At 42.0% G+C, this 23,574-nt stretch overlaps 2 protein-coding genes across 2 annotated transcripts in view; one reads left to right on the forward strand and one right to left on the reverse strand.

The window, feature by feature from the left end:
- Nucleotides 1–475: 475 nt before the first annotated feature.
- LOC106743648 (feline leukemia virus subgroup C receptor-related protein 2) lies at nucleotides 476–10,379 on the reverse strand. Its single transcript, XM_014617694.1, has 9 exons — nucleotides 10,271–10,379; nucleotides 8,613–8,811; nucleotides 6,003–6,224; nucleotides 5,245–5,469; nucleotides 3,174–3,315; nucleotides 2,604–2,815; nucleotides 2,303–2,406; nucleotides 1,753–1,863; nucleotides 476–1,023 (listed from the first exon to the last, which is right to left on the reverse strand). Exons 2-9 carry the CDS (start codon nucleotides 8,712–8,714, stop codon nucleotides 762–764), a joined length of 1,380 nt encoding a protein of 459 aa, XP_014473180.1. The 5' UTR covers nucleotides 8,715–8,811; nucleotides 10,271–10,379; the 3' UTR covers nucleotides 476–761.
- An 8,458-nt stretch (nucleotides 10,380–18,837) lies between these two features.
- The window catches only part of LOC106743619, a 34,807-nt gene continuing 30,070 nt past the window's right edge, over nucleotides 18,838–23,574 (forward strand). The window contains exon 1 of the mRNA XM_014617628.1: nucleotides 18,838–19,036. Coding sequence (XP_014473114.1) covers nucleotides 18,987–19,036 — 50 coding nt within the window. The 5' untranslated portion in view covers nucleotides 18,838–18,986. The remainder of the gene's footprint in view (nucleotides 19,037–23,574) is intronic.

A 23,574-nucleotide genomic window follows, 5' to 3' on the forward strand; every position in this document is an offset into this window, starting at 1 on the left:
ATTCTTACGATTTTTACAAATACGTTTAAATAGAAAAATATATTTACAAAATTATGCGATCCATTTGCTAAATTCGTTAAATATTTCGAAAAACTCCTTTTCTTCGCTTCAATAATCAATAAATAATGGGCAGTCAAAAGTTAAATTAACGTTAGAAAGTCAACAAATAGATCACACACGTTACATTAATTTTACGTTTTTACATTGATTTATTGATTATCGAAAGCAAAAGGAAAGTTTCCGAAAAATATTATACATCTTAGGCGCATATCTTTAAATTTCAACGCATTTGGCAAGAACGTTGAGCGCGTATGTTCTCGCGTCTAATGTGATCAGGCAAGTCATGATCGCGGTGAGAAATGAGGAGCCTTAAAAAACTTGTGACCTCACGACGACACACGACGAATTTCTGCCGAGCGCTTCGCGCGATCCTCACTTCACGTTAGGGCCAGCCTATTCCCGGCGTATCCTGTTCTTTTTTTTGTGGGATTAACTTGTTGCTGCCTAATGCCGCCTAGTTACTACCGCTTACCTGAGATTAAGAAGATCAGCTAACAACAACAGACAAAAGATCGGGAGAGGGGGACGAGTTCACCGACGAAGTTTCCTCCTCTCTGCTGTAGTAGATACGCGACATTTACGGCGTGATCAGGAAGAACAACGCTACTACTTCTAGCACGGGATGCGTAGTCGCGTGAGAAATAAATTAAGTTCCGGTCGGACCGCGATACTGGTTACGTCGATTCGGGGGCCGACGGGCGTCAAGCCTTCGCGTTCTGGCGTCTCAGATTATTAGGGATTATGGTCGTGAGGAGTGTACCGAGTGCGAGGGTCACGCACAGCGCGATGTTCGCCCAGAAGTCGCCCCAAATTTCGAACAGGTAACCGTACAGCGTCGTAAAGGCAATACCGAACAACTGCACCACCGCGTTCAGCAGGCCCGCCGCGGTACCTTCCGGCTCCGGGTACGTGAGTTCGGCGGCAAGCTCGAAGCCCACCGGCAGGTAACCGGTCATGAAGAAGCTGCAAACAGATAATCGTGATAGTTACCGTGAAGTCACCGTAAGCACGCTCGAGGGTGCTCAAATATGATGACGTATTAAGAACGTATTCAGTTCACGTAACGTCATTATTATGTCATCATGTTTACTGGGTGCGCAACGAAACGTATCCGACCTCGGTAAACACCGATTAACAGTAACATTACAACAGTGTTATCGTTTCCCACTCTCAATCTTGGCTGGACTGTCAACAATGCATGTACAGGGTGTCTCAGATCGACGTGAACAACTTCATAAGGGCGTAGAGCGGATCGAGGTGAAGAAAAAAGTCCTCCTATCATTTTGCAAACAACACGCAAAATTTCGAGCTATTAATCATTGAAAGTGATCATGTGCGGAGGCTTCTTTGAATAATAACTTTGAAAAATTTGCATGTTACTTGCAAAATGGCACAGGACTTTTTTTTGTTCAAAATGACCCGATCTACAGGAATATGTTGTACCTAGCGACAAGTTTAAGGTTCGAGGTTCAATACTGATGCTTATCGCCCTCTCGAAGTTTGTGCATGTTGATCTGAGACATCCCGTATATAAATGCAATATAACATACATTATATGTTATATTGTACTTACATTGTTGAAACTGGGAAACTGCAATATTGATGTAATATTAGTTGGTATTTACTGGTATGTATAAATTTACATAATGCGTTGGACACCGCAAAGATAATAGCTGTTGCTGAAAAACTTACCCCAAGATGCCAGCTGTGATGTAAATAACGTATATTCCACCGCTGTCCAACGTAAAAGTGAAGATTATCATTCCCAGGAAGGAAAATACGTACACCCCTATCGTTGTCTCCCTGTAAAATTATGCGCGAATAAAATTGTACATATTATATAATCGCATGCTGAAAGAAAATGTGCTACATTCAAGTAAATATTTACTAAGGAGTATCGGAGTAATTATTTTATTTGGATTCAGTAAATATCACTTAAATGTGTAGCATTTTTCTAATATGTTCAAGTATACATTCAAGCATATAATATTTACTTAACCGAAGTAAAATAATTATTTCAATCACTCTTTAATAAATATTTATTTGAATATAGCACTTTTTTTCTATCAGTATATATATTTCATACACTACGTATAATACGCAAGACAAGATAAGATAATTATATAATACTAACTCGCGGATAATTATACTAATATATTTGAAAACACACGGAGTTGATCAACCGGTATTACGGGAAACGTTATTAAAGACGTCATTTCATGAAACAGCTATAATTACTCACTTGAATTTATGCGTCTTATCCAACACAACTCCGCATACAACGGAGCCCAACATTCCGGCACAAACTATAGTCAAGCCGATCCGGCCGGCATCTTGTTCGTGTCCCTGGAAAGAGAAAAAAACTTATCGTCTCTCTTCTTGTCACGGAAAATGAAGAATTCTATCAATTTCCGGGGAATTGACAGCTCTTTTGCGACGCCCGAGATTGATAGAAAAAAAAAAAAAAATCGGAACCAAAGAAACACGGATTCGCGTCTGACAAAAAAGCGAATGCCTCCCAATCGTCCAAGGAAAATGCTCACCGGGAAGTATTGAAGAACAATTTGATTCAGGAGTGTACTTATGGCGTAAAATATGCCGACGTTGATGCCATAGCTGAGCAGGAGCAACAGGTAGCCGACATTGGTGAGCAGCCTTTTGATGGAGCGAGAAAACTTCTCACCGTTCTCTTTGTTCTCTCTCTTCTGCACAGCTTGCGCGGGGCTGGGCGGTAAAGGTGGTTCCGACTTGAAGACTACAAATCACCAGTCTCCTTTAAGCGAAAGGATAGAAGGATACACGACTCGAGAGGACTGATATTGAATGAAAGATATTCTATCAACTCGCGACTTGCAGCTACTTTTCTCTTTCTTTCTCTTTCGTTTTCCTTTATCTTACTCCTCAACTTTATACGAAAAGACACTTCGCTCAGCGGCAACTCAATTAATACCCGATTAATACAATTTGTAAAATTACGAGAGTGATAGAGCGAAGTATCAATCACTCTATCATCCACGTGTGAGCCTGGAGAAAAGTACTTTTCGAAATTTAATTCCTCGAGATCTCTTGTTGCCTAAGGACTAAAACAAATGATTAATAGATGATACACGTACAGATCAATATGAGGATCAGCACGACCGTCGTGAAAGCCGCGACGATATAGAACATAAGTCGCAGACCCTTCTCGATGATGCAGACGTTGTCGTTATTCGGCACTAACATCGGCGGGAATAGGAAACCGATAGCTATGCCCAGCTGCAACAGAAAGCGGGACGATTGTTCTGAAAAATCGAAATTGCCGGAAGCCAGAAAAAAGTACAAGGAGAACGCCCGCCGTAACAGCTCGAACGTAACGCGCGACGCGATATTTTCATGCACGGCTGTCGTCCTGTTTGTCAAATAAGCCGAGTTGGTAATACATATTCTTACACATTTCCTCTGTATATTCAAAAACTCGATATCGTATCAGCCGAGTGGAACACATTTCAGCTCTCCAGCTGGCAAAACAAGCAATTTCCGCACACGGAGCAGGGAAGTGCGCTTCAAAAGGTCGCCTCCCAAGCAGAGTGACGACATAATGACGCCTATTTTTTATCATTTATGGTCTTTAGACGTCCTGCGACTAATGATGGCCGTTTATAAGACGTCTCATTCCCACTGCCGGAAATTCCAACGAAAGAGGTTCCCCTCGTTGCGTTTCAGGAGATGAGTTTCGTATCGCCGTGTGATGAGTGGAAAGAAAAAAAGAAAGAAAAAAAAAAAGAAGAAAAATCGACCGAGCTTTCGGCCGATCAAGGCGGAGATGGACAGTAGTAAAGCTGGAGCGTGACGGCTGATACGGAACGATAACGATCGCAGTCTGCACCTTGGATCAATTCTCGCGATACAGTGGACCCCCTGTTTCTACCGTCTCGCCTCCTCCTACTCCTCCTCACTCAACCGTCCCATCCGACTCCCCCCCGCGACCGAGACACGATCGTCTGCCGCGAATAGGTAGTAAAATTAATCGTGGGTGCCCACTTGGACTCGGTTTCCCACCTAATCATGTCGCAATTTCAATCTCTCCGAGCACCCTTCCTCGATTGGCGAGGAACACACACTCCAGACTACCACTTCCGTTATCCCGCACGCTCGCACGGAGCCCGTTCTCGTTCTCTCGTCCTCGAGAACGACACGTGTCTGGTCGCAGTGATGATCGAGTACCTTCCCAATGTCGTGCGTTTGAAAAACGCAAAAGATGTCGAGTGGTATCCGCGACGATGGAGAGTGACGAGCGGCGGTGTCGCGTTCACGCGTTCGATCGTCAAATGAAAAATAAAAGGTGTACTGCGTAATGACAATGAGGAAAATTCCGGAGCGAGGTAGAAATCCGACGGATAGAGCGGCAGCAGTAAGATTATTGAGAAGTTATCATTAGAATAATCGAGGAGGTATAGTTATTAATTAGTTACTAATTATCTCCTGCGATTTACATCCAAACCGGCCCGAAGAGCAAGGCAAGGTGCGAAGTATTCAATTAATATTCGTCGTGCAGAAGGGAACTTACTCGACACCGTCAATGACACATTGTCGCATGCCTCTGATCCGGTTTAATCCGCGCAATCAGTGCGATTTTATCTCAACATTCAATACTCCGCGCCATGTTATCTCAAGTACCGCCATCTGATTCGGGTATTTTGCATCTTGAGTAAATCTCGAAAGTGATGTGATTGAATTCTCAAAATATATTTGTCGTTTTTCGCATCGTTCAACGACCAAATTCGTAAACTCGTAGTATCAGTTTAAACCAGGTACTTCTATATCCGGAATGGACATGCATATTCCCGAAAAAAATGCCGAAATTCGAAAAGTAAGATATCATCCCGAGAATTCATAATCCCGAAAATTGAACATCGGGACAATCTCAATCTCGAGATACAACTTTCCCGAAATATCAAAATGATGCGATTATCTCGAGAAGTCACAATTCCAAAAATTGGATGACGAAACAATCCCTCACGAAATATTGAAATCGTTTCGCAAAGTTTTAAATTTACGAGATAATTCTCTTGATTTATTCCCAACATTTTGGTCCCGTTTCTTCAATTTCGGGATTACACACGTCCGTCTACTCATGTCCCATTATTGCATGTCACAAATTTCGCTTCGAGTAGCACGCTAAAGGTCAATAACATGACATTTTACCTGATTGCCAAAAACGCCGATACTGCAGGCGCTGCTAACTTGGTCGGGCCCGAACCATACAGCCGCCAGGCGGGCTGGAACGGACAGGATGAAGGTTTGGCTGACCGCCACCAAACTTTGACCAAGGAACGTGATCCAGAAGCGGTCGGTCGCCACGCTGAACACTTTTATCCAGGAGCCGAGAGCTGTCCCGAGCGCTCCGAAGATCACGGCGTACCTGAGACCCTAAAATCCCACTTCCGCATGTTTTTATTCACATATGACGTATATCTTTTCACGATTCATTAACATGTTGAATGCCGTGACGATAACCGATGACATTGCCATGTCATATTAAAAAAAAAATGTTACGTATGAAAAAGGATAATTTATATTTCAAAAGTAGTCATATACTTTATATTTTAAGCTATGTTTTATATATAAAATATAGTATATTGTCTTAAATATAATTTATAATTCAGTTGCAATTTTTCCAAATTACGTTTGAACCATAATAAGTCACTAGAGAGCCAACTGAACGAGATAAAAGATACATACATATCTTGAATTACACTTATTTACCGTATTTGATATATCAATTAATTATCAGTCAAGTTCTTGCACAATCGATAAGATGCGGCAGCTAACTAATTAATTTCGTTAGTGAACACGAAATGATAAAGTACCGCGACTACGAGTGGTAAGGAAATGTTATTCCTTCTAATAGCACACGATAATTCAGTTCCCGTTCTGTTCTGTTATTAACGAACTTTACTTACGAATTTGTCGAGCAGGTAACTAGCGGGAAATATGAGTGGTATGTACGTTATCATATATATCATGCTTGTCATGTTCACTAGGAAGCTCGTAACATTGTAGTAGTGCATTACGATGTTCGTTATAATACTGTATTGAATCCACTGCATCGAGTTGCTCGCGCTGTACAGCACGAAGATGATGAGGACGAGCCATCGCCTCTTGTAAATTTTCGTCTCCGGCACCTGCAATCCGCGACATGGATCTTCGATCACGATGTTCGTGCGCCAAACAACGTCGAGCGTCGTAATCGCCTAAACCGCGAAACCTTCACGAAATGAATCGACACCTTGCTCTCCACATTGTTACGCGGAAGCGGTTCGTTACGCCTGAGCGCGGAGCATTAATTCTGAGTTAATCAAGGACGAGCGATGTTGCGAGGACAAAAATTTATATGAAAAACAAATTCGACACAGAGAGTGCCTGATAATTCGCACGACGCCGCTCGCGAGCAAGTGCAACGCGCGTTAACATGAACAGGAAAGTTCTCTATCGTTTGATATTTTCGTTATAGTTATTAATCTTTAGCGAACGCGATGTTTTGGAGTGTGTGAATGTTTACTATTTATTATGTAACATAGGAGTCAATTATTCTACACAAATGTATCCTTTCAATCACATCTCATACGAGAGAAAAGATCGTAATGCTTCGACGGTGATGGAAACAAACAGTTGATGACGATTCAGTAAACACAAACTAACGATAACATTACAATAATGTTACAATTTCTCATTTAACAATGTAAGTGTAATATATCATGCGTTGAATGTAACAGTTGTGTTGTTAAGTAGGAAATTATAATATTGTTGTAATGTTATCGTTAATTGATGTTTACTCGGGAGTGCGTCGAAATATTACCGAAACAGATTAAGGCTGTGAGATAAAGTATGTGTATATTTAATTATAATATTTGCGTTAGGTGGCGTACAACTGTGATAAAAAAATGTGAAAATGATAATAATGATAATGTGATAAAGAGGAGATAAAGAGGATATATGATAAAGAGGGTTACATACTACAATAATAGGATAGTACGATCTAATTTTATATTTTAGGCAAAAGAGAAAGAGAGAGAGAGAGAGAGAGAGAGATACATTTGTGTAATAAATAAATAAGCAATTATAAAATAACATATAGGACAGAAAATTATATGAATAAAAGTGGGATAAAAGTATAAAGTTTATTAAACGAAAAGCAATGTAAATGTAAATATATAAATATTAAAAAAGCAAAGATATGTAAGAATATAGAATATATAAAGGGAAAACGGTAAACAGAAAAAATATTAAAGTGTGAAGGAATGAGTGTGCGTTAAAATTAGAAACGTAAAAAAGCCTTTTCTTTGGCTTTAATTAAAGTGTAATAAATATATACAGGGTGTCCTGGTTCTCGCGACTTTAATTTTACCGAGAGGTTCTCTGAGCAATTTCAAGTCAGTTTTTCTTCAGCGGAAATGTCGAGGCACTAATAGTTTCCGAGATACAAGCGATTGAAAAAGTGGAGCTTTTCGAACTACGCTTCGAGTGACCAAATAGACGACAAAATTATTTTCTTCGATTAACTTAATAGAGATTTAATTTGAGACTTGGCTGTATAAAAAAATATGTTGAAGACTGAAAAGTTGTCATAAATAATAACCTCCCTCGATATTTTCGCTAAGAGGAAATTAACTCTAAATTGTTCAGGGAATCTCTCGGTAAAATTCAAGTGGCGAGAACGGGGACACCCTGTATATTACTGAAACACGTGCAAAATGGTAAATGTTTCGCGGGGAATATTTCCACGTAGAATTCCAGAGAGTTAACACATTGACTGTCACAGTGGCATTAGGAAACTTTGTTCTCATTGACGTCATTTTAGAAGTAGCGTAAACTAAATATGCTAAACCATTGCATTTAATATTCATCGAAACGCAACATTTATCATAATCAACATTTATTCTCACAAGAAGGAGACCTGTGCGAATTAATTTGCAGAACAGAGAGAATTTTTCTTGCACGCCAGCTACCAGAGATAAATCGTACTTGGCAGTCAACGCATTAAGAAAATAATGATAATCCAGCATCACGCGCCACCCGTCTAGACTTGCCGTTTCCACGTGATTGTAAACAGATCCAAAGCACATTTCCTGAGCCGTGCTTATCGCCTCGACGCGGGCTCATTTGATATCCTTCAATTTTTTAACAACTATCGCGAAAGTCACAAAATAAAGAAGCGAAAACAATAGAGGACTTTCCTCTTCAGTTTGATGTACTCTACCAGCTCATGAGCGGTGTCGTTTCAGATCGAACTTGGTAATCTAGGACTGTCACACGTTTCAGATGATTATACTGAAGTGAATATATATAATATATATAACGGTGAAAAGCTATAAGAATGTCGAAATTTTACCACGATGAAGGAGGAATTTTCCAATTCGCGCCAAGTGGTCGCGTCTCAACTCGAAGCGAAGACCCCGCGGCGTTTCCGCGAATTTTCCGGTTTCCGCGGTTATTCGCGCGCACTCTTTCGTCTGGGTCTCCATTGTCTCCCGGCTATCTAGATTTATGATCAATGAGAGAATGATGCACACCTGCGTCGGTGACGCGCCCGCCTCGATGGTCTTTACGTAATCGCCGGGGTTTTTTTCCATTTTTTCCGACACCTGCGTCTGTTCCAATTCTGTGACCAACATTAGCAACAAATGTCAATCAGACCGATCAAATCCGACACGAGCGACGAGAGTCGAATCAAGACGGTCCCTTCCACTTTCGCCGGAGCCGCTTTATTCCCTAAAATTCAAACAAACGTTCGACCTTATCTCGCGTACATGCATGCGTCATTCCTGCCTGCAAATGCACATCTACCGATACTTGAGAAAACGAGATGTAAAAATGACGGATAAGAGATACACGAGCGAAAATCAAGTATCGACCGCGAAAACATTCCATAGAACATCGGCGAATTATCGATACTTGAATATGTTATCAAAGTTCTGTAAACATCCCCGCTACTAACGAGCGCATTCATCGCACTTGTCGCATTGCACAAGCGAGGGAGAAAACTGCGAGTCGATTCGAGGGTCGACCTGAAATTCCGTTCTCGGATTCTTTGCGTGGGTAACTAACCGTTCGCACATTTGAATCGATTTAAGTCGCCCGAACCGTCCCGACCGTGAAAAACGTGCACGGATGCATGAAATTTCACGGTGTGCGCGTAAATCGAGCGAGCGTCTAATAATCTGACACCGGAAAGATTCGATCCTTCGACCGTAGTGACTCCGGCTAATTTTACAAGAGCTAGTTGATCGATTTTACGCTCGAAAACCAATCAAACTCTCACATTACGCTAATATCTCTGCGGGTGTATCTCACATCGAGTCAAGATTACATTCGACGAAATTCGATCACGAGTTGCGTTTAAAATCCTGTAGACCTATTCTGTAATCTGTAACTTTTAACGACAATGGCGTTATTGTTACATTGTCGTTGCACAGCTTTTTTACTGTGTGTGTATGTTATAGCTGTGACAAAGTAATTATGACGATAACATCGTTAAAAGTTGCAGAATAGGACTACCGGTCAAGGATTGAAACAGATAAGATTAATGAATATGTCTATTGATCACGAGGCATCACGCTCGAACATGAGGCTGGATAAATCAAAAACAGCTGATACTAAGGTAATTAAATTATCAAAATATTTTTTAACGGGAAGACAGCTAAACAGCTTGTTTATACAATTGGAAAATGAAATATTAATTATTCTCACTTAGCGTAAACTTCTCGGTATCATTAATTTTGTAGGGAATACAAAGTTAAACTGGTATAGCCCCGAATTAATGTTTAATAACCTTCTCTCAAAAGCAATGTTTTAGTATAATTAATTTTAAATATTTAAAAATAACGGCTGAACGCGCGCACTTGCCACTCCTTTTCTCACCTTTTTCTGAAAAAGGTAATTTTTTTTTAATATTTTTTCACGGAAAGATTATATATCCTTTAAATAATTAAAAATCTTTTTCCACATCGTACAGCGGGATGTCAGTTTCCTCGTCGTTAAATGGCAACTGACGAAAGCGCGTCCACTGCGAATAAAAATGCACTCCTCCGACCGGTCACCTCGTCGTCGTGGAATAAATTAAAATTGTCCTTCGGAAAGTGGCCTTTCGCCGGACGATCGCGAACACGAAAACGGCGCGAACAAACGGCCTGGCGTAGTTGACCACGTTTGAAAATCACCAGTGACTTACTGAGTAAGGCGGCGTGAGTCGCGTTGGCCTGTCATATTCTCGTCGGCGGCACTCCGATAACGGAGATAACACGTTCTCGCGGAACGCTCGGCATAAACTAAGTGTCGCGGGTTCGTGAGCGTCCATCCTACCCCATCTAATAACTCGCCTCTATCCGTCCACCGCTGGCCGCGCCGCTTATAATCACACGTGAAAATATTTACGCACACAGATGAGCGTCGCGATTGTCGTCCAGTGTGTGTGTGCACGCGTCTGCACGTGACCATGCGCGCACCTCTATCAACGACAATAGATGATATCATTGACGAATGCGCCGTCGCAATGCCATTCGTCCGCGAATGTGCAGCTTACATGTAACGTTTATACCGTAATGGTACACGCACACGATCTGCCCCTTGCCGATAAAAATGACGGAGGTGATGGAATAACAACGGCTTTTTTGCGCCGTCGATTACGGAGACGTTTTACTTGGTCAGTACCTGTCAGTGCCTTTCACGGTAATTCTTATATATATATATATATATATACTGAGAGAAGAAATGTTTAATAAATATACAAAATACAAAAAATATTTAATAGATGAAAAGATTTAATAAAATTAAAGAGAGATTAAAAAATTGTTTTAACACACGGAGAAGATATTCTAATGAAAATTATCACGCAAATCTTGTAATGTTGGATCATACCGGAATTATGACTGAAATTAAGACGTGTGTTGTAATCTGTAGTGATGTATAATCTTTCATGATGTGTACAATAAAGTGTGTCACTAAAGATTACAACATGCGATCATAATTTCAGTTAGAATTTTGGTTTGGTCCGACATTACAAAATTTGTATAATTTTTATTGCAATATTTTCTCCGTTCTACTAAGGAAAGAATTAGAAAGGCCGTAAAGAGCAAACACGGTTGTTGACCTAGGGCTATTTAAATATTAATAATTGTCAATATTAATATATTGATTGTGGGATGAAATTATTTATCGTGTATAGCAAACATACCGGAAATTTCTTTAGCCAAACGAACGCAAGCAACTGCTTTTTCATGAATGAACCGATCCTTGAGAATCCCAGTATTATTATTATATATGACTTTTGTAAAGCCCCGATAACCCTTATCCAATTACTAAATACATTAATAAGCAATTCATATGTTTTTCGTTAAGAACAATTTTTCTCCAAATGAGAAAATAAACATTTTCTTCAAGTTATAGCTTTCTGTGAAAACAATTATTTATTCTATTTAAGTAAAAGAATTGGAGGAGGGGAGGATTCAAATAAATATATTACTAGTGTCCACCACGAATAAATATTTTTCATTCTTTAAATATATTTTCTTTTAGTGTATACACACGTACATGTACACAACGTTGATGCATGTATAAATACAAGAAAAAAAACCTTATTTTTAATCAATTAAACATCTCCCTGCCTCCCCTTACTATTTCTATCAATAAGCAAATATTTCCAAAGCAATAAGACCCAAAATTTGCAGGAATAGCTTCTTATTTGGAGGAATTTTCAAGTAGAAAATAATCTGTTCAAAAGTGTGAACTTAAACACGATGAATGTAATACGTCAGAATACATGCTTATCGCGGTCAGTTAAAGAAGGACACCGGTCTACTATCGCGCTTGCATAGTCTTGACCGTTGACTGTGAACACGTTTTATATATAGCAAGCTTCGATACATAATTCGTAAATAAACGTTCTAAAGTATTCGACCCAGATTTCTGTCGACTGCAAAAACACTGATAAAACTGCAAGATCGTCGGGGCCATGCAGTGGCGTAAAATAAGAGCTGGTGTAATACGAGCCGGTGTCATCGCTTCGAGTTATTCATGTGAAGATCCGGAGGAGCGATTTGTGTTATGTTCAATGGTAAAGTCTCGGCATCCCTCGCGTAAAACCTCGAAGACCCATCTTTCACTTGACCGTCCAAATTTAAGAAATACAAAATAGAAGTGCTTTCTCGTCCTATCGATTATTCGCGCCGTCCGCATTCGCTACATCCACCGTTAGAAAATAGAAGCGTGACGCAAGATCCATCTTTCCGCATCTATCTTTTCGATCGAACCTCCCTTCGCATCACGCTCATTGCAGTTCCCGCGTTTCTCGTCTTACCTGCCGAGGTTTCGACGTAGACACGAGAGGCTCGTTTGCTTCCTCCTCTCGGAAACTCTCTATCTTCTCCATCACCGGGACTGAATTCTTCTTTTTTTCCAAACTTTGCTCTTTATTTTTTCAACGGGCGGATTCCGCTCTAATGCGCTAATTCGATCGAATCGGAAAGACAAGACTGGCGAGGATGGTCGGCAGGAAGACTGAATCTACGACGACGAGACGAATCTACCAGTAATTTTTGCAGCACCGTCGCAGCCGTTGACTGTTCCTCGCGGCTGATGTTTTCCGAGTGCAGCCTTTTCTCCGATTAACGGAAACCGCCGCGTTAGATAGCGATATCTCGCTCGCTACGTAGTGTCCGCTGCAAGGCGGTCGCCTGAGCGATTATGAAATACGATTTACAATATCAAATGCGACGTGAAGACCGCACCGCTAGTCTCGGGCGGCGGCTAGACGATCACTGAAAGCGATAACGTGGAGTGTCACGTGCCACGTATTTGTGGACGCCCATTTTGCACTTTTTCAAATCTTGCGTAACAATTGGCATTGTACGTTATCTTCTTTTGGAAAACAGTCTGTTTACCGACTTCGTAAAAGAGAAAATATCGGTTCAGATACGACTGTGATAACTGAAATCACGCACGCCGAGCGTATAGTCTCTTTCCTGCGCATCGTGATCGATCAAAATACGCTCGTTAACCCTTTCGCGGCGAACAGCGCCGTTCGGCGCTCAGGCAAATTTACCCGCGGTGAACGAACAGCGCCAGATGGCGCCCATCCGGAGCCGCTCTCTTCGTACGAAGGCGCTGTTCGTTTGTTATCAACAACTGCCATTAATGTCCATTAAGTTGTTTTTGACGTGCTAGCAGCATACGCTTCTTGTGCAAAGGTTTTTTTTACATAGTCAAATATTATATACACACTGCGTTCGGAACGACTCGCGTATTTGGTCCGCGCGGTCGATCTGGCATCGGCTGCTTAGAGCGCAACTCTTTCCAGAGCACTCCGCCGCGAAAGGGTTAACCTTCCATTACGCTACGTAACTTAACACGTTGACCGCCACGGAACTTTTCACGATTCTGGTCTGAGAAGCCAATTTGATTTAATCAAGTAATGAAGCGACGAGATAACTCGCAGTTGGCGTCCTGGGCAAGCAAACAGCCTACGAGATATCTCGTAGTTGGCAGTCAACGTGTTAAAAAAAAAAAGTTAAATACCAATACAAAGGAAGAGATACAAAGATTGATAGTTTCAGGATACATTTCTATTTTAAGCTATCTTTCTCGATACAAAACTGACACTTGTAGAATTCGCTTTTGTTTGTAAAGATTAGTCAAGATTCTACGCTACGAAGATACATAGTTATATCGAGAAAATAAAATATATTCCGCTCAAAATAAAATGTCGAATTGAAATAACGAAAATGAAATGAAACGGTAATTGGCTCGCTCGCGTCATAATGAGTATACTTGTCACAGTGAATAAAGTAATACGTCACAATTTAGAGGTAGTCAATAACCAAAACTCAATATTTAAGTTGCGCTGCTAAACGATTTATTAGATAAATGCATCATCCACACACATTAGTATATTGGCGGCCTCTATTGCAATCTAATGAGTTAATCAACACTGCAATTTAACCAGTTACTCTTCGATAGATCACTTTCTCCCTTATCATCAACAGTTGCACATTCGATGATAGTAGTTTGTCTGTTTTGCGTTTAAATATACCGATGTGCTAATTAGCGTATCCCTGCCAATCACTGTACCTCTTTTCCAATCTATATTTTTAAGGTCTGATTTTTTGCCCACCGCCGCGTATCATAATTAATATAATTAATATGCGATATGTTTGAAGAATAGAGAAGAATAGCTCACACTCCCACAATATAATTCAATTGCTTTAAAGTGGCATATTTTCAAGGCTATAATAGTAGTTTACCAGTTTTTTGGGTAACAGTTACTTTGCAACGATTACGCATTTGTATTTTCTCAAATCATTTTGAGAGCATAACTTGTCAGCGTTATTCATTTCCAGAAATAAATCATTATCGTTATCGATACTCAAGAAATAACGTAAGTCGATACAATTTTTGTCGTTTACTTCGATCAAGTTTTGAAGAATCTTTCTTTTATTATATTCCGCCGCACATTTCATGTATACGCATTCTAGATATGCAAAATAACTCTGCTAATTTATATTTTGGCTTTTTTCGTCCTGGTCATATCGCCATCAGTCAAATTCCGTTGTACAATCGGCAATTCTCAATCTCTAATACTTAGTCCGATACGGGCTTTACGCGTGACCTTAAAGTTTTGTTTACATAGTGTTCACGTGTATTCGTGTATCGTAATATCAGAGACACACCGACATCGGCATCAGTTCTCATTGGTTCCTCCGAATGTAGGATGGAGAATCGCGCGAACGTCGACGGACTTCTAACACCTCGACAGATTTGTTAGTACAGTTAATTACATACAGTCAAATGTATTCACGTTCATCTCTTATTAGCGACAACGCTAATCGCGACGGTACGCTTTCGCGCTCTCCGCGCGCCACACGTCGAAAGACGATCGATGTTATCGATCGTATCAATGACTTACGCGAATCGTATCGAGCGGGAAGCAGTCCGATCGACAGTTGGCCAAAGTGCGCACTTGTAGTAACGTCGGGAGATCTCCCCGTCGCCGAAGGGACCGCTCCAAAATAGAAGAAGTTCGATCCTTCGTAGTTGCGAAAAGTGACAGCTCGTCGCGTTTGAATCAAGAATTTTTCGTGTTCACCGATTCTCGCGTTAACCGATTTGTCGTCTCTTCCGGGCGAGGGTAACAATATGATCGTCTCGCCTGGCGTGAGTTTACTGGTCGCCGGAGTCGCTTCCGGCGTCTGTTTCCTTCTCCTTGACAATCTTCGATCGAGGTAAGTCGACTTCGCGAATGCACGAAGTTCCGAAAATCGTTCCGTGATTTTCCGTGACCCTCTCATAGTGACGCGTGTGTGTATGTGTGTGGATTTTATATTATATACTTATATTTATTTATACTACATTTTATTGTATCGTCTGTCTTATTTATACCTATAAAAGGATAAATTATTTCCGCGAGCAAGTCGAGAAGCGAAGAAGTCGAGGATCTTTGAAAATCCGATTCTTCAAATTTTGCAACTTCGAAATTAACTTTGCCGGAAACTTAAAATAAATTTTCCAGATTCTCTAATTTGGATACTCGGAGTAATTTTGCGTTACCCGGAACATTGTGAATTCCCAAGAACGTTTGCCTTCGACTTCCTCAATACACGGATCGCAAGATTTGCGATTTTTTGAGATGTCGACATCCTTTCGAATTTGAATTGTTCCTCCAACGAAATACATATAAATACGTATAAATAATTTCTTTAATTTATTAATTTTATTTGTATCGAGCATTTTCTGTTAAACGTTGTTGAAATAACGACGGAAATTCAATGATTATCGACGAGAGATGGACTCAGGCTTATCATATAGACATGCTCCGGTCGTATCAATGTTCAAGTTCTTTTTATAATTATCCGTATTGTTTCACGATAATCTCACCGTTGTATCGCATCGTTGCGATATTGCATCGCGCGAAGAGTGATTTCGATCGCTCCGAATAATCCAAACGTTTCATACCTGTGCTTATTTTTTGCAATTCTATTGCAAACTTCTGCACTCTTTCGTCCTTCATGCATTCAACATCGAATAAGATAAGAAGTAAAGATAAGAAAGCGACTTAAAGTATCATTGAATGGGAGATATGATCGAGAAAGAAGTCTTATTATATTTGTCGATGCCGACCAAAATAAAACGTAGGAATGTAATAAACGCTACTGGTTGTTGCGGAATAATTACGGGCCGTTCGCGACGAGCCGCGACGGCTTGCTTTTCCCTCGCAATTGACAGATGTTTATTAATTGAGGGCGCGAATCGATATAAATTGCTCGCCGGTATTGTAAGATAACGAAATAGCATTGTGTCCGGCTACCGTTGACCCAGATTAACAATTAATTTCGTTCTTCTTTGCGCTCCCCCCGAAGTGTCATCGCTAATAATAGCAATGACATTATAGAACAACTTCGATCCTTGTATCGACGAATTTTTACACCTTCTTTTGTATATTTGAGCAGGTTATTTCGGAAAGGGACCCGAGTGAATATTTGACGAGTTCTAATACAAAAGATTGTAGAGGTACACCTGTAAGCGGCTGAAATAGAACGCCCCTTGCGGAGAGCAAGATCATTCCCAGGCTATACGAAATAAAGTTACACTTTCTAAACTTTCTACCTTTATGGCAAAAATGATAAGACAAAACACGAGCTATATTATAGACGCAACCTCAAACGGCACACTTCCAAATCCGCTCTTCGCATTCGCATTCGTGCGTTGCGCAAAATGTAATAACGCGATAAATCAACGGTGTATGTTTTCAATCGCACGTATCATTTCTGCGTTTATCTCATTTGCGGGCTACTTACACTCTCGTTAAGTTCTCCCCGTGTACACTTCTCACGTGCGTTACATCGATACCATAAACTACCGTTATTAGCTCCCACACGCACTCACTGCAAATCCAAGTGTATTATTTTTATACGCAGAAAACTTACACGTCTAAAAATTCACATGTCTAAAAATGACATATTTGACTAAAGCTTTTTTTACACGTTTCTTGCCGTTTTAGGTTACATAATTTAAAAGAGTTTAATTGAGCTGAATTATAAGGTAACGTCCAATCCGTGTTAAATGATATGATTTAAAAGCGGCAAAAAGTGTGTAAGGAAAGCCTCAACCTAAAATAACACTTGGATTTGCAATGCTCTTTTATTCTTCACTGCTTTCAAAGAAGCGTTCTCCTTTCTTCTTTCTCAATCTCGACTGCATCCCGTATGGAAATTTCGCAAACATTCCCAAGCATACATTCTGATCAGATTACTCAAATTTAACCTAAATAAATGTGACACGTTGCGATACCAATTAGGAATCCCATTCTTACTCCAATTAAAAGAAAACTTTAGGAAAACATCGGGCAGAGCGGATGAAGTCTACCCGAGTTTTCCACTTAGAATCGCACTTTTGAGACATCACACCTCGGACCCGAATCTTCGTGGATTTCTCCATCGGAATCCACCATTTTTTTCGAGAAATCAGAATAGATTCCAATCAGACCCTGGAGAATTTTCTACGCGGGACTCTCATTAAGAACGCTTCTCTTCAACTTCGGCTACGTTCTTACCAAAGAAGCTCCTTTCGCTACTCTATTCGCTTAAATTATGATTGATTGAACGATGCGCCGGCATACACCTTTCTTCGGTCGTGCGCACGAATTCAGCATTATCGCATTCGCGACGGGGGGAGAACGTGCGATGCTCCCGAGCGTGTAAATACCTGCGGCTTGCGACCTCGCGACCTCAGACAGAGCCGGTTTAGGCTGATGGCATTACCGGAAGCGGCTATGGCGAACGGGAGAAAATAAAAGGAGGAAGAAGGCGAGGAGGCGCGCGCGTATGAAGCGCGTTCGTCATTAGGATGCACGTGGCGGACGCGGGGCGTGGAATACGTCAATGGCAAAACGACGTTACACAATGGACCGGCGGCGGTACGTATCGGGCCATGCCGAACAATAGACGCGGACGCAACAACGGTGTAGCGTAGGGGAACCGGAAGCACGTAGGAACCGACCGAACACACCGGGGATCCGCGCGCACCAACGCCGAACAAACGGCGTTCTCTCCTCCTCATTGTCGGGATGCTCGCTGTCGCGGATAGTCGGTCACTCGGCGCAACGTTCTCGCTCTTTCACGAATCTCGCGAGCCCTGAGTGCTTGAAGATGTCGGCTCTCCCGAGCTTGTCCGCGATTATCATGTCGGTCCTTCGCTCGCTCGTCATTGATTATTGAGATTCGCATGCAGTCCCCGTCTATCGCGATTTCGACCGCGTAGACTACCCGCGAAAATCGAAGGAAATCGCGCGAAAGAGATCGGTCGCAAATCGGAAGGACGAATTTCCATTCGTCGGACGTGCGTCACTCAACACGTCGCGTTTATCGAGATCGGCCAAGTTTCTATTCGGCGTACAGAAACTGCCGGAGGAAACTGATTTTCCACGGAGTTGCAAGCTCGCGCGTTGCCATTGTCCCCGTTGAAAGAGCGACGGTATAAGGAACGACTGCTGCGGACGATCGGCGAAGTTCTTATTCGACGATGCTACGGAGTAATTTTCCGCAAAATTGGAAACTGGGTTCGCAACGCAGAGGGGAAAAGAGAATCAACGTGCGAGAAACGCCGATGATCAAATACAACGGTGCGGTAGGATAGTCTTCGTTCGAACGTGTCTTGCTCGGTGTCGGTGCCGCCTCCGAGAAAGAGAAATGAAGTTGTAGGGATGTAAGATCGTCGAATAATTGCAAAAGACAGAAATAGCCGGGGAAAAGAGGCAATTGAAGTCGCACGAGAGACGAAGCTGCTCGAAATGACCGCGGACTAGTTTCCGTCGCCTTTACGTTTGCTCGATGACGATAAACGCTGAGCGTTTCGCGTTGACGTTTATTGTGTGAGATCGGAACGAAGCCGAACGACCGATGAAACGTTTCTTCCTGAGGATCCTCTGCGGGAGAAAGCGAGAGAAACGGTAAGTGAATAGCGTGGGCCCGGCCTCGATAATTACCGCGTATTTACGGCATTATTCTAATAAGATAACGTCAGGCTGTTATTCAATTATGTGATTGTTTCAAATGAAGAGAGCACGGCGCATTATTACGAGAGAGAACGCGGCTAGATAAATTGACCCTCTCTCGACGTGTCACAAAGCGCACGGTGTACTAATTTATCCAGCTTTGAGAAAGAGAAAAAGTGGAGCGTCGATGATGTATTGCCATATGTGGGTGTGGCCGAATACGACAACTTGTCTATCAGCATGATGTAGAAAATTGGAAAATTTCACACACGTGACTTTAGAACGATCCCATATGTGCACAATTACATACAGCTTTGCATAATTCAGGATGCCGATGCCACGGATCCGTGGCGGGATTCAGCGGAGTCCGCTTGATCGAGATAAAGCGGCTCTTTTTGCCGGCGAAAATTGATTTATATATTTGTAATAGAAAGAGAGGGAACTGTCTACCTATATTTCCTCGCGACTTATTTAACTACCCGCTGACGTCATCATTCGACACACATCCGACATAGATAAATCGTCTACCTTTAATTAAAGAGACCCGGAATGGATAATACATCCGCCAAGTACCGAACAGTCCTCCATCGATCGACGCGGGAATCGCGACGGATATTTATTCGTATACGCTTTATGACGCTCATGTGAACGGCAACGACGTTTATTATGTAATGAGAAACGGCAAGGCAGGCAGAAGCGAAGAATTACACGATAGATTACGTAATCGGATTACGGCAGCGCGCCGGAGCTGCGAAATGGTGTCCCAGAAGCAAGTATAAGCAAGCAAAAGGAGACAAGGAAGCAAAGAAGTTGAAGTTAAGAGAAACAAAGAGGCAAAACAAGGAATCAAGGATGTTTGATACATTACTGAAGTTGATCGACACGAAGTATTCCGCTATGGACGATTTCTGGGTTTTGCGTGATCATAATGATAATAAAAAAAAGGAAACAAGGAAGCAAAGAAGTTGAAGTTAAGAGAAACAAAGAGGGAAAACAAGGAATCAAGGATGTTTGATACATTACTGAAGTTGATCGACACGAAGTATTCCGCTATGGATGATTTCTGGGTTTTGCGTGATCATAATGATAATATAGTGACCGGGTTCCCTTTTCTCGGGGAAATAAATCCGCTATTCTGCGTTATTCACCTTTCTCAAGCATGGGAGGGGAGTAGAAGTAGAAAATTACATCATGAAACCTATAAAACATGGAACGATATTTGGTTACTCAACTCCCTGAGAGACCACGTGTTCCAGAAAAATTGGAACAGAAACTGGACGTCAATCTGAAGTGAAAAATTAAAATTGTAATTTGCACCTATCAGGAACGTATGTTAATTGCAGTTGCAAATTGTCATCACTTTGTTTCGTAGTCATTGTGACTTTCCGATAATCTACATATATACACATAACACACATGAGTAGATGGCAAAATATTATTTTTGGACTACATTGGTTGGGAAACAAAAAAATCACCTTAAAAAACCATCAAAATCGAGGCAGAAAAAAGTAGGACGATATTGTGTTGGAAAGTTGTGATTTTCTGTGGTTGGAAATGGCCTTTCTTCGTTTTTTGCGATTTTTGAGGGATATATACCTCAATTTTGGTGGTTCTTTGGGCGATGTTTTGTCTACCAATCGATGTGGTCCACGGGTAACATTTTACTATCTATTCACACGCATAATTTCATAGCAGAAATTCTAGAAATATGTCGAAACACCGACAACATTTCTAACCGTTCTAACCATAATTAAAGTAAAAACTTTAATTATGACATGTTAACGGCCTGAAAAAAGCGACAATTTCGACTTTGTATTTATATATATTCAATGCGCATTGACACATTAAACTTTCTACATGTTACATAATGACACGTGCGAAACAGGTGCGTAAATATGAATGACACAAAACGAAAAAACGATAGATGACGACCGGCGATTCGCCTGACCTCTTCGTCGTCGTTAATTGTTTCAACTACCGCCAAAATTCAGTGAAAGTTCCTATCGGTCGCTACAAAGAGAAGAACAAAGGTGAGCGGGAGAGAAAAAGAGAGAGAGAGAGAGAGAGATAGGGGGAAACGGGGGAAGAAGAGAAAGGATGACGAACACCAGTGGTATGGACGTAACGAAGACGGAGGCTCCTACCATCGACAGAAAACGGCATAACCGCGCGCGATTCCGAGTTTCCCCGGTCAGACGGTCCACTGTCACTTTCGAGCCGACAGTCCGGTACGAGGAAACGATCGCGCCGGTTCTGCTTGGCGCGGCAGATCCACGAAAATGGCACACCGAATGGCTGTCGTGAATTAATACACGTCGCGATTTAACTGTCGGACTAACTTCCTCGTGCTTTCCTATTGTCAGCGTAATTGATGATTTTGAATTGAAGAATTCGAAGGTGATTTACCTATTCAAAATCCGAACGCGGCGTATTCCGAAGTGTTAAAGGTAAACAGAACGCCACTGCCGTCAAGAATTAAGAACGAGCGTCTGGTCCAAAGTGACGCAGCATCGAATCAATTCTGAACGCTAGATAGGAATGCGTTGAGTAGGTGAAAATTGAAAGGAAGAGTGAAGGAAGGGGGAAATTCCAGGAGAAGAAAGAAGAAAGTGGGACGAAGGACTTGGAAGAAAAAAAGAAGACAGGAAGGGAGGAAAACTAAAGTTGAAGCAGTTATCCGCGGAAGCTGAAGCATCACAGAATAAGGTGCACGCCTGAAAAAGACAATGAGAAGGTAATTTGGACGGAGAAGTCTTGAGAAAAGTTAAAGACGCTTCTTTGAAATTTTCTCTGGGATATCGCGGCAAGTCGGCAAATATACGAGAGAAGACCGAAGTGAAAGGAAGAGTAGAAGTCGCGGAAGTGTGATCAAGAGGACCGTCCAAAGTGATCGGAGAAACAACAAAACAATAAAAGAAGAGGAGAAAGAGAGAAGAAAACTACGGTCTTGTGAAATTAGAACGTGAAGTGACGGATGCAAATCGGTGGAGGGACGAAATCAAGACAAAATCGAAGAGCAAAAAGAGCTTGCGGAGTCCGTTAAACAGGTGATCAAGACGAAGCGCAGAAGACAACAGCAGGAAGAAGACCCGATGTGCCGTGAGAACGTTACGATGCATGTCACAACAAGAAGAGAGTAGAAAAACTTGAGGAAAAAAGCGAAGACAACGGATGGAGAACCGAGATATTCATTTGGAGAAACCGAAGCAATAAAAACCTGCAATAAAAATTCCGAAGTCGGGGGAAATTAAATCAAGATGGCAAATTGAGACCACGTGACCCGTGAAGAGAAATTCGGTCGAAGAAAAAGAAGAAGGAGAAGCTGGAGGGATTCAATAGATACAGGCAAGGATGAGCATCCGATACCGATGTCCAGTGCAAACGGCATAGCTGCGACGATTAAACGGAACGGAATCAGCAATTCGTTCGACTCGAATCGACTCTAGACGACAAGAAGACGAAGAAGAAAGAGACAGGCGACCGTTAGAGCGATTTAATTGATTTAACTGGTTTAATTAAAATTGCCACTCGGAGGAGAACGTCGGAGCACGTCGAGTCGCGTGGACAACGTTGGAGACGGAAGTAGAGAAGAAGAAACGGAGACGAAGCTGTTATCGCAGAGAGGAGGGAAAGAGAGCGAACACAAGAAGAAGGAAGCAGAGGAGGACGAACCCACGTGTCTCATCGCGAGCGTACTCCTCTTGAGTCGCAACGATTCGTACCTTCGGAAGGAACTGAGAAGAAGTTGCCGAACGAAGAAGTTCTCGAACTTGACCGAAATTCCGATTATCTATGCGGAAGTAATCGTGGAAATCGCCGCGTTTGCTCAATGCGCACGCCAGCTGTTTGATTTCGTGCATGACGAGGGCATTAGATAAGTCCGCGTTACGTACTTATAAGAGCGCGGATTAAAGGCACCGGCGATAATGGCACGTTGCACGCGGCGTATTACGTAAAACACGTAACTTTCGTCGACCGCGCTCGGAGGAAGAAAGCCTCGCTCGCTCGCGGCTCCGATCGTGTAATTGCATCAGGCGAAGTTGGAACGCGTCTCGCTTGGGATGCGGCCGAAACGCAGGTCAGATGACGATGAGCTGCCTCAATGAAGGAGTAGCCGGGGAAAGCGAGAATCGCGAGCGCACGCAACCGCAGAATCGTCGAATCGCGAACACCACGCGCGGCACTTTCACATATTAAGTCGCGATTAGTTCGCGAGAAGTCGCGACGTCTGAACGCGCGCCACCCGTTTTCGCGCGACTCGAGGAGAATGATCGAACACACACCGGCCGGGACCAACGGCGTCTCCCGAATCCAACCTTCCGATATTGATATTGCGAGCGTTGCGATTAATAATCGTTGCGGTTAGAATGCGCGACAGATGTTAATCTGTTAGCGGTAATATTACGAGTTTGCAACGAACGTTAGTTAGACGCTATGATTCAGGTCAGGGATTTCTATCTGGACTAGTAAATCCGGTTGAACTTGAGATTATC

The sequence above is a fragment of the Dinoponera quadriceps genome, unplaced genomic scaffold, assembly GCF_001313825.1.
Source record: "Dinoponera quadriceps isolate SergipeBrazil2010 unplaced genomic scaffold, ASM131382v1 scaffold1115, whole genome shotgun sequence".
NCBI classification, from domain to species: Eukaryota; Metazoa; Arthropoda; class Insecta; order Hymenoptera; family Formicidae; genus Dinoponera; species Dinoponera quadriceps.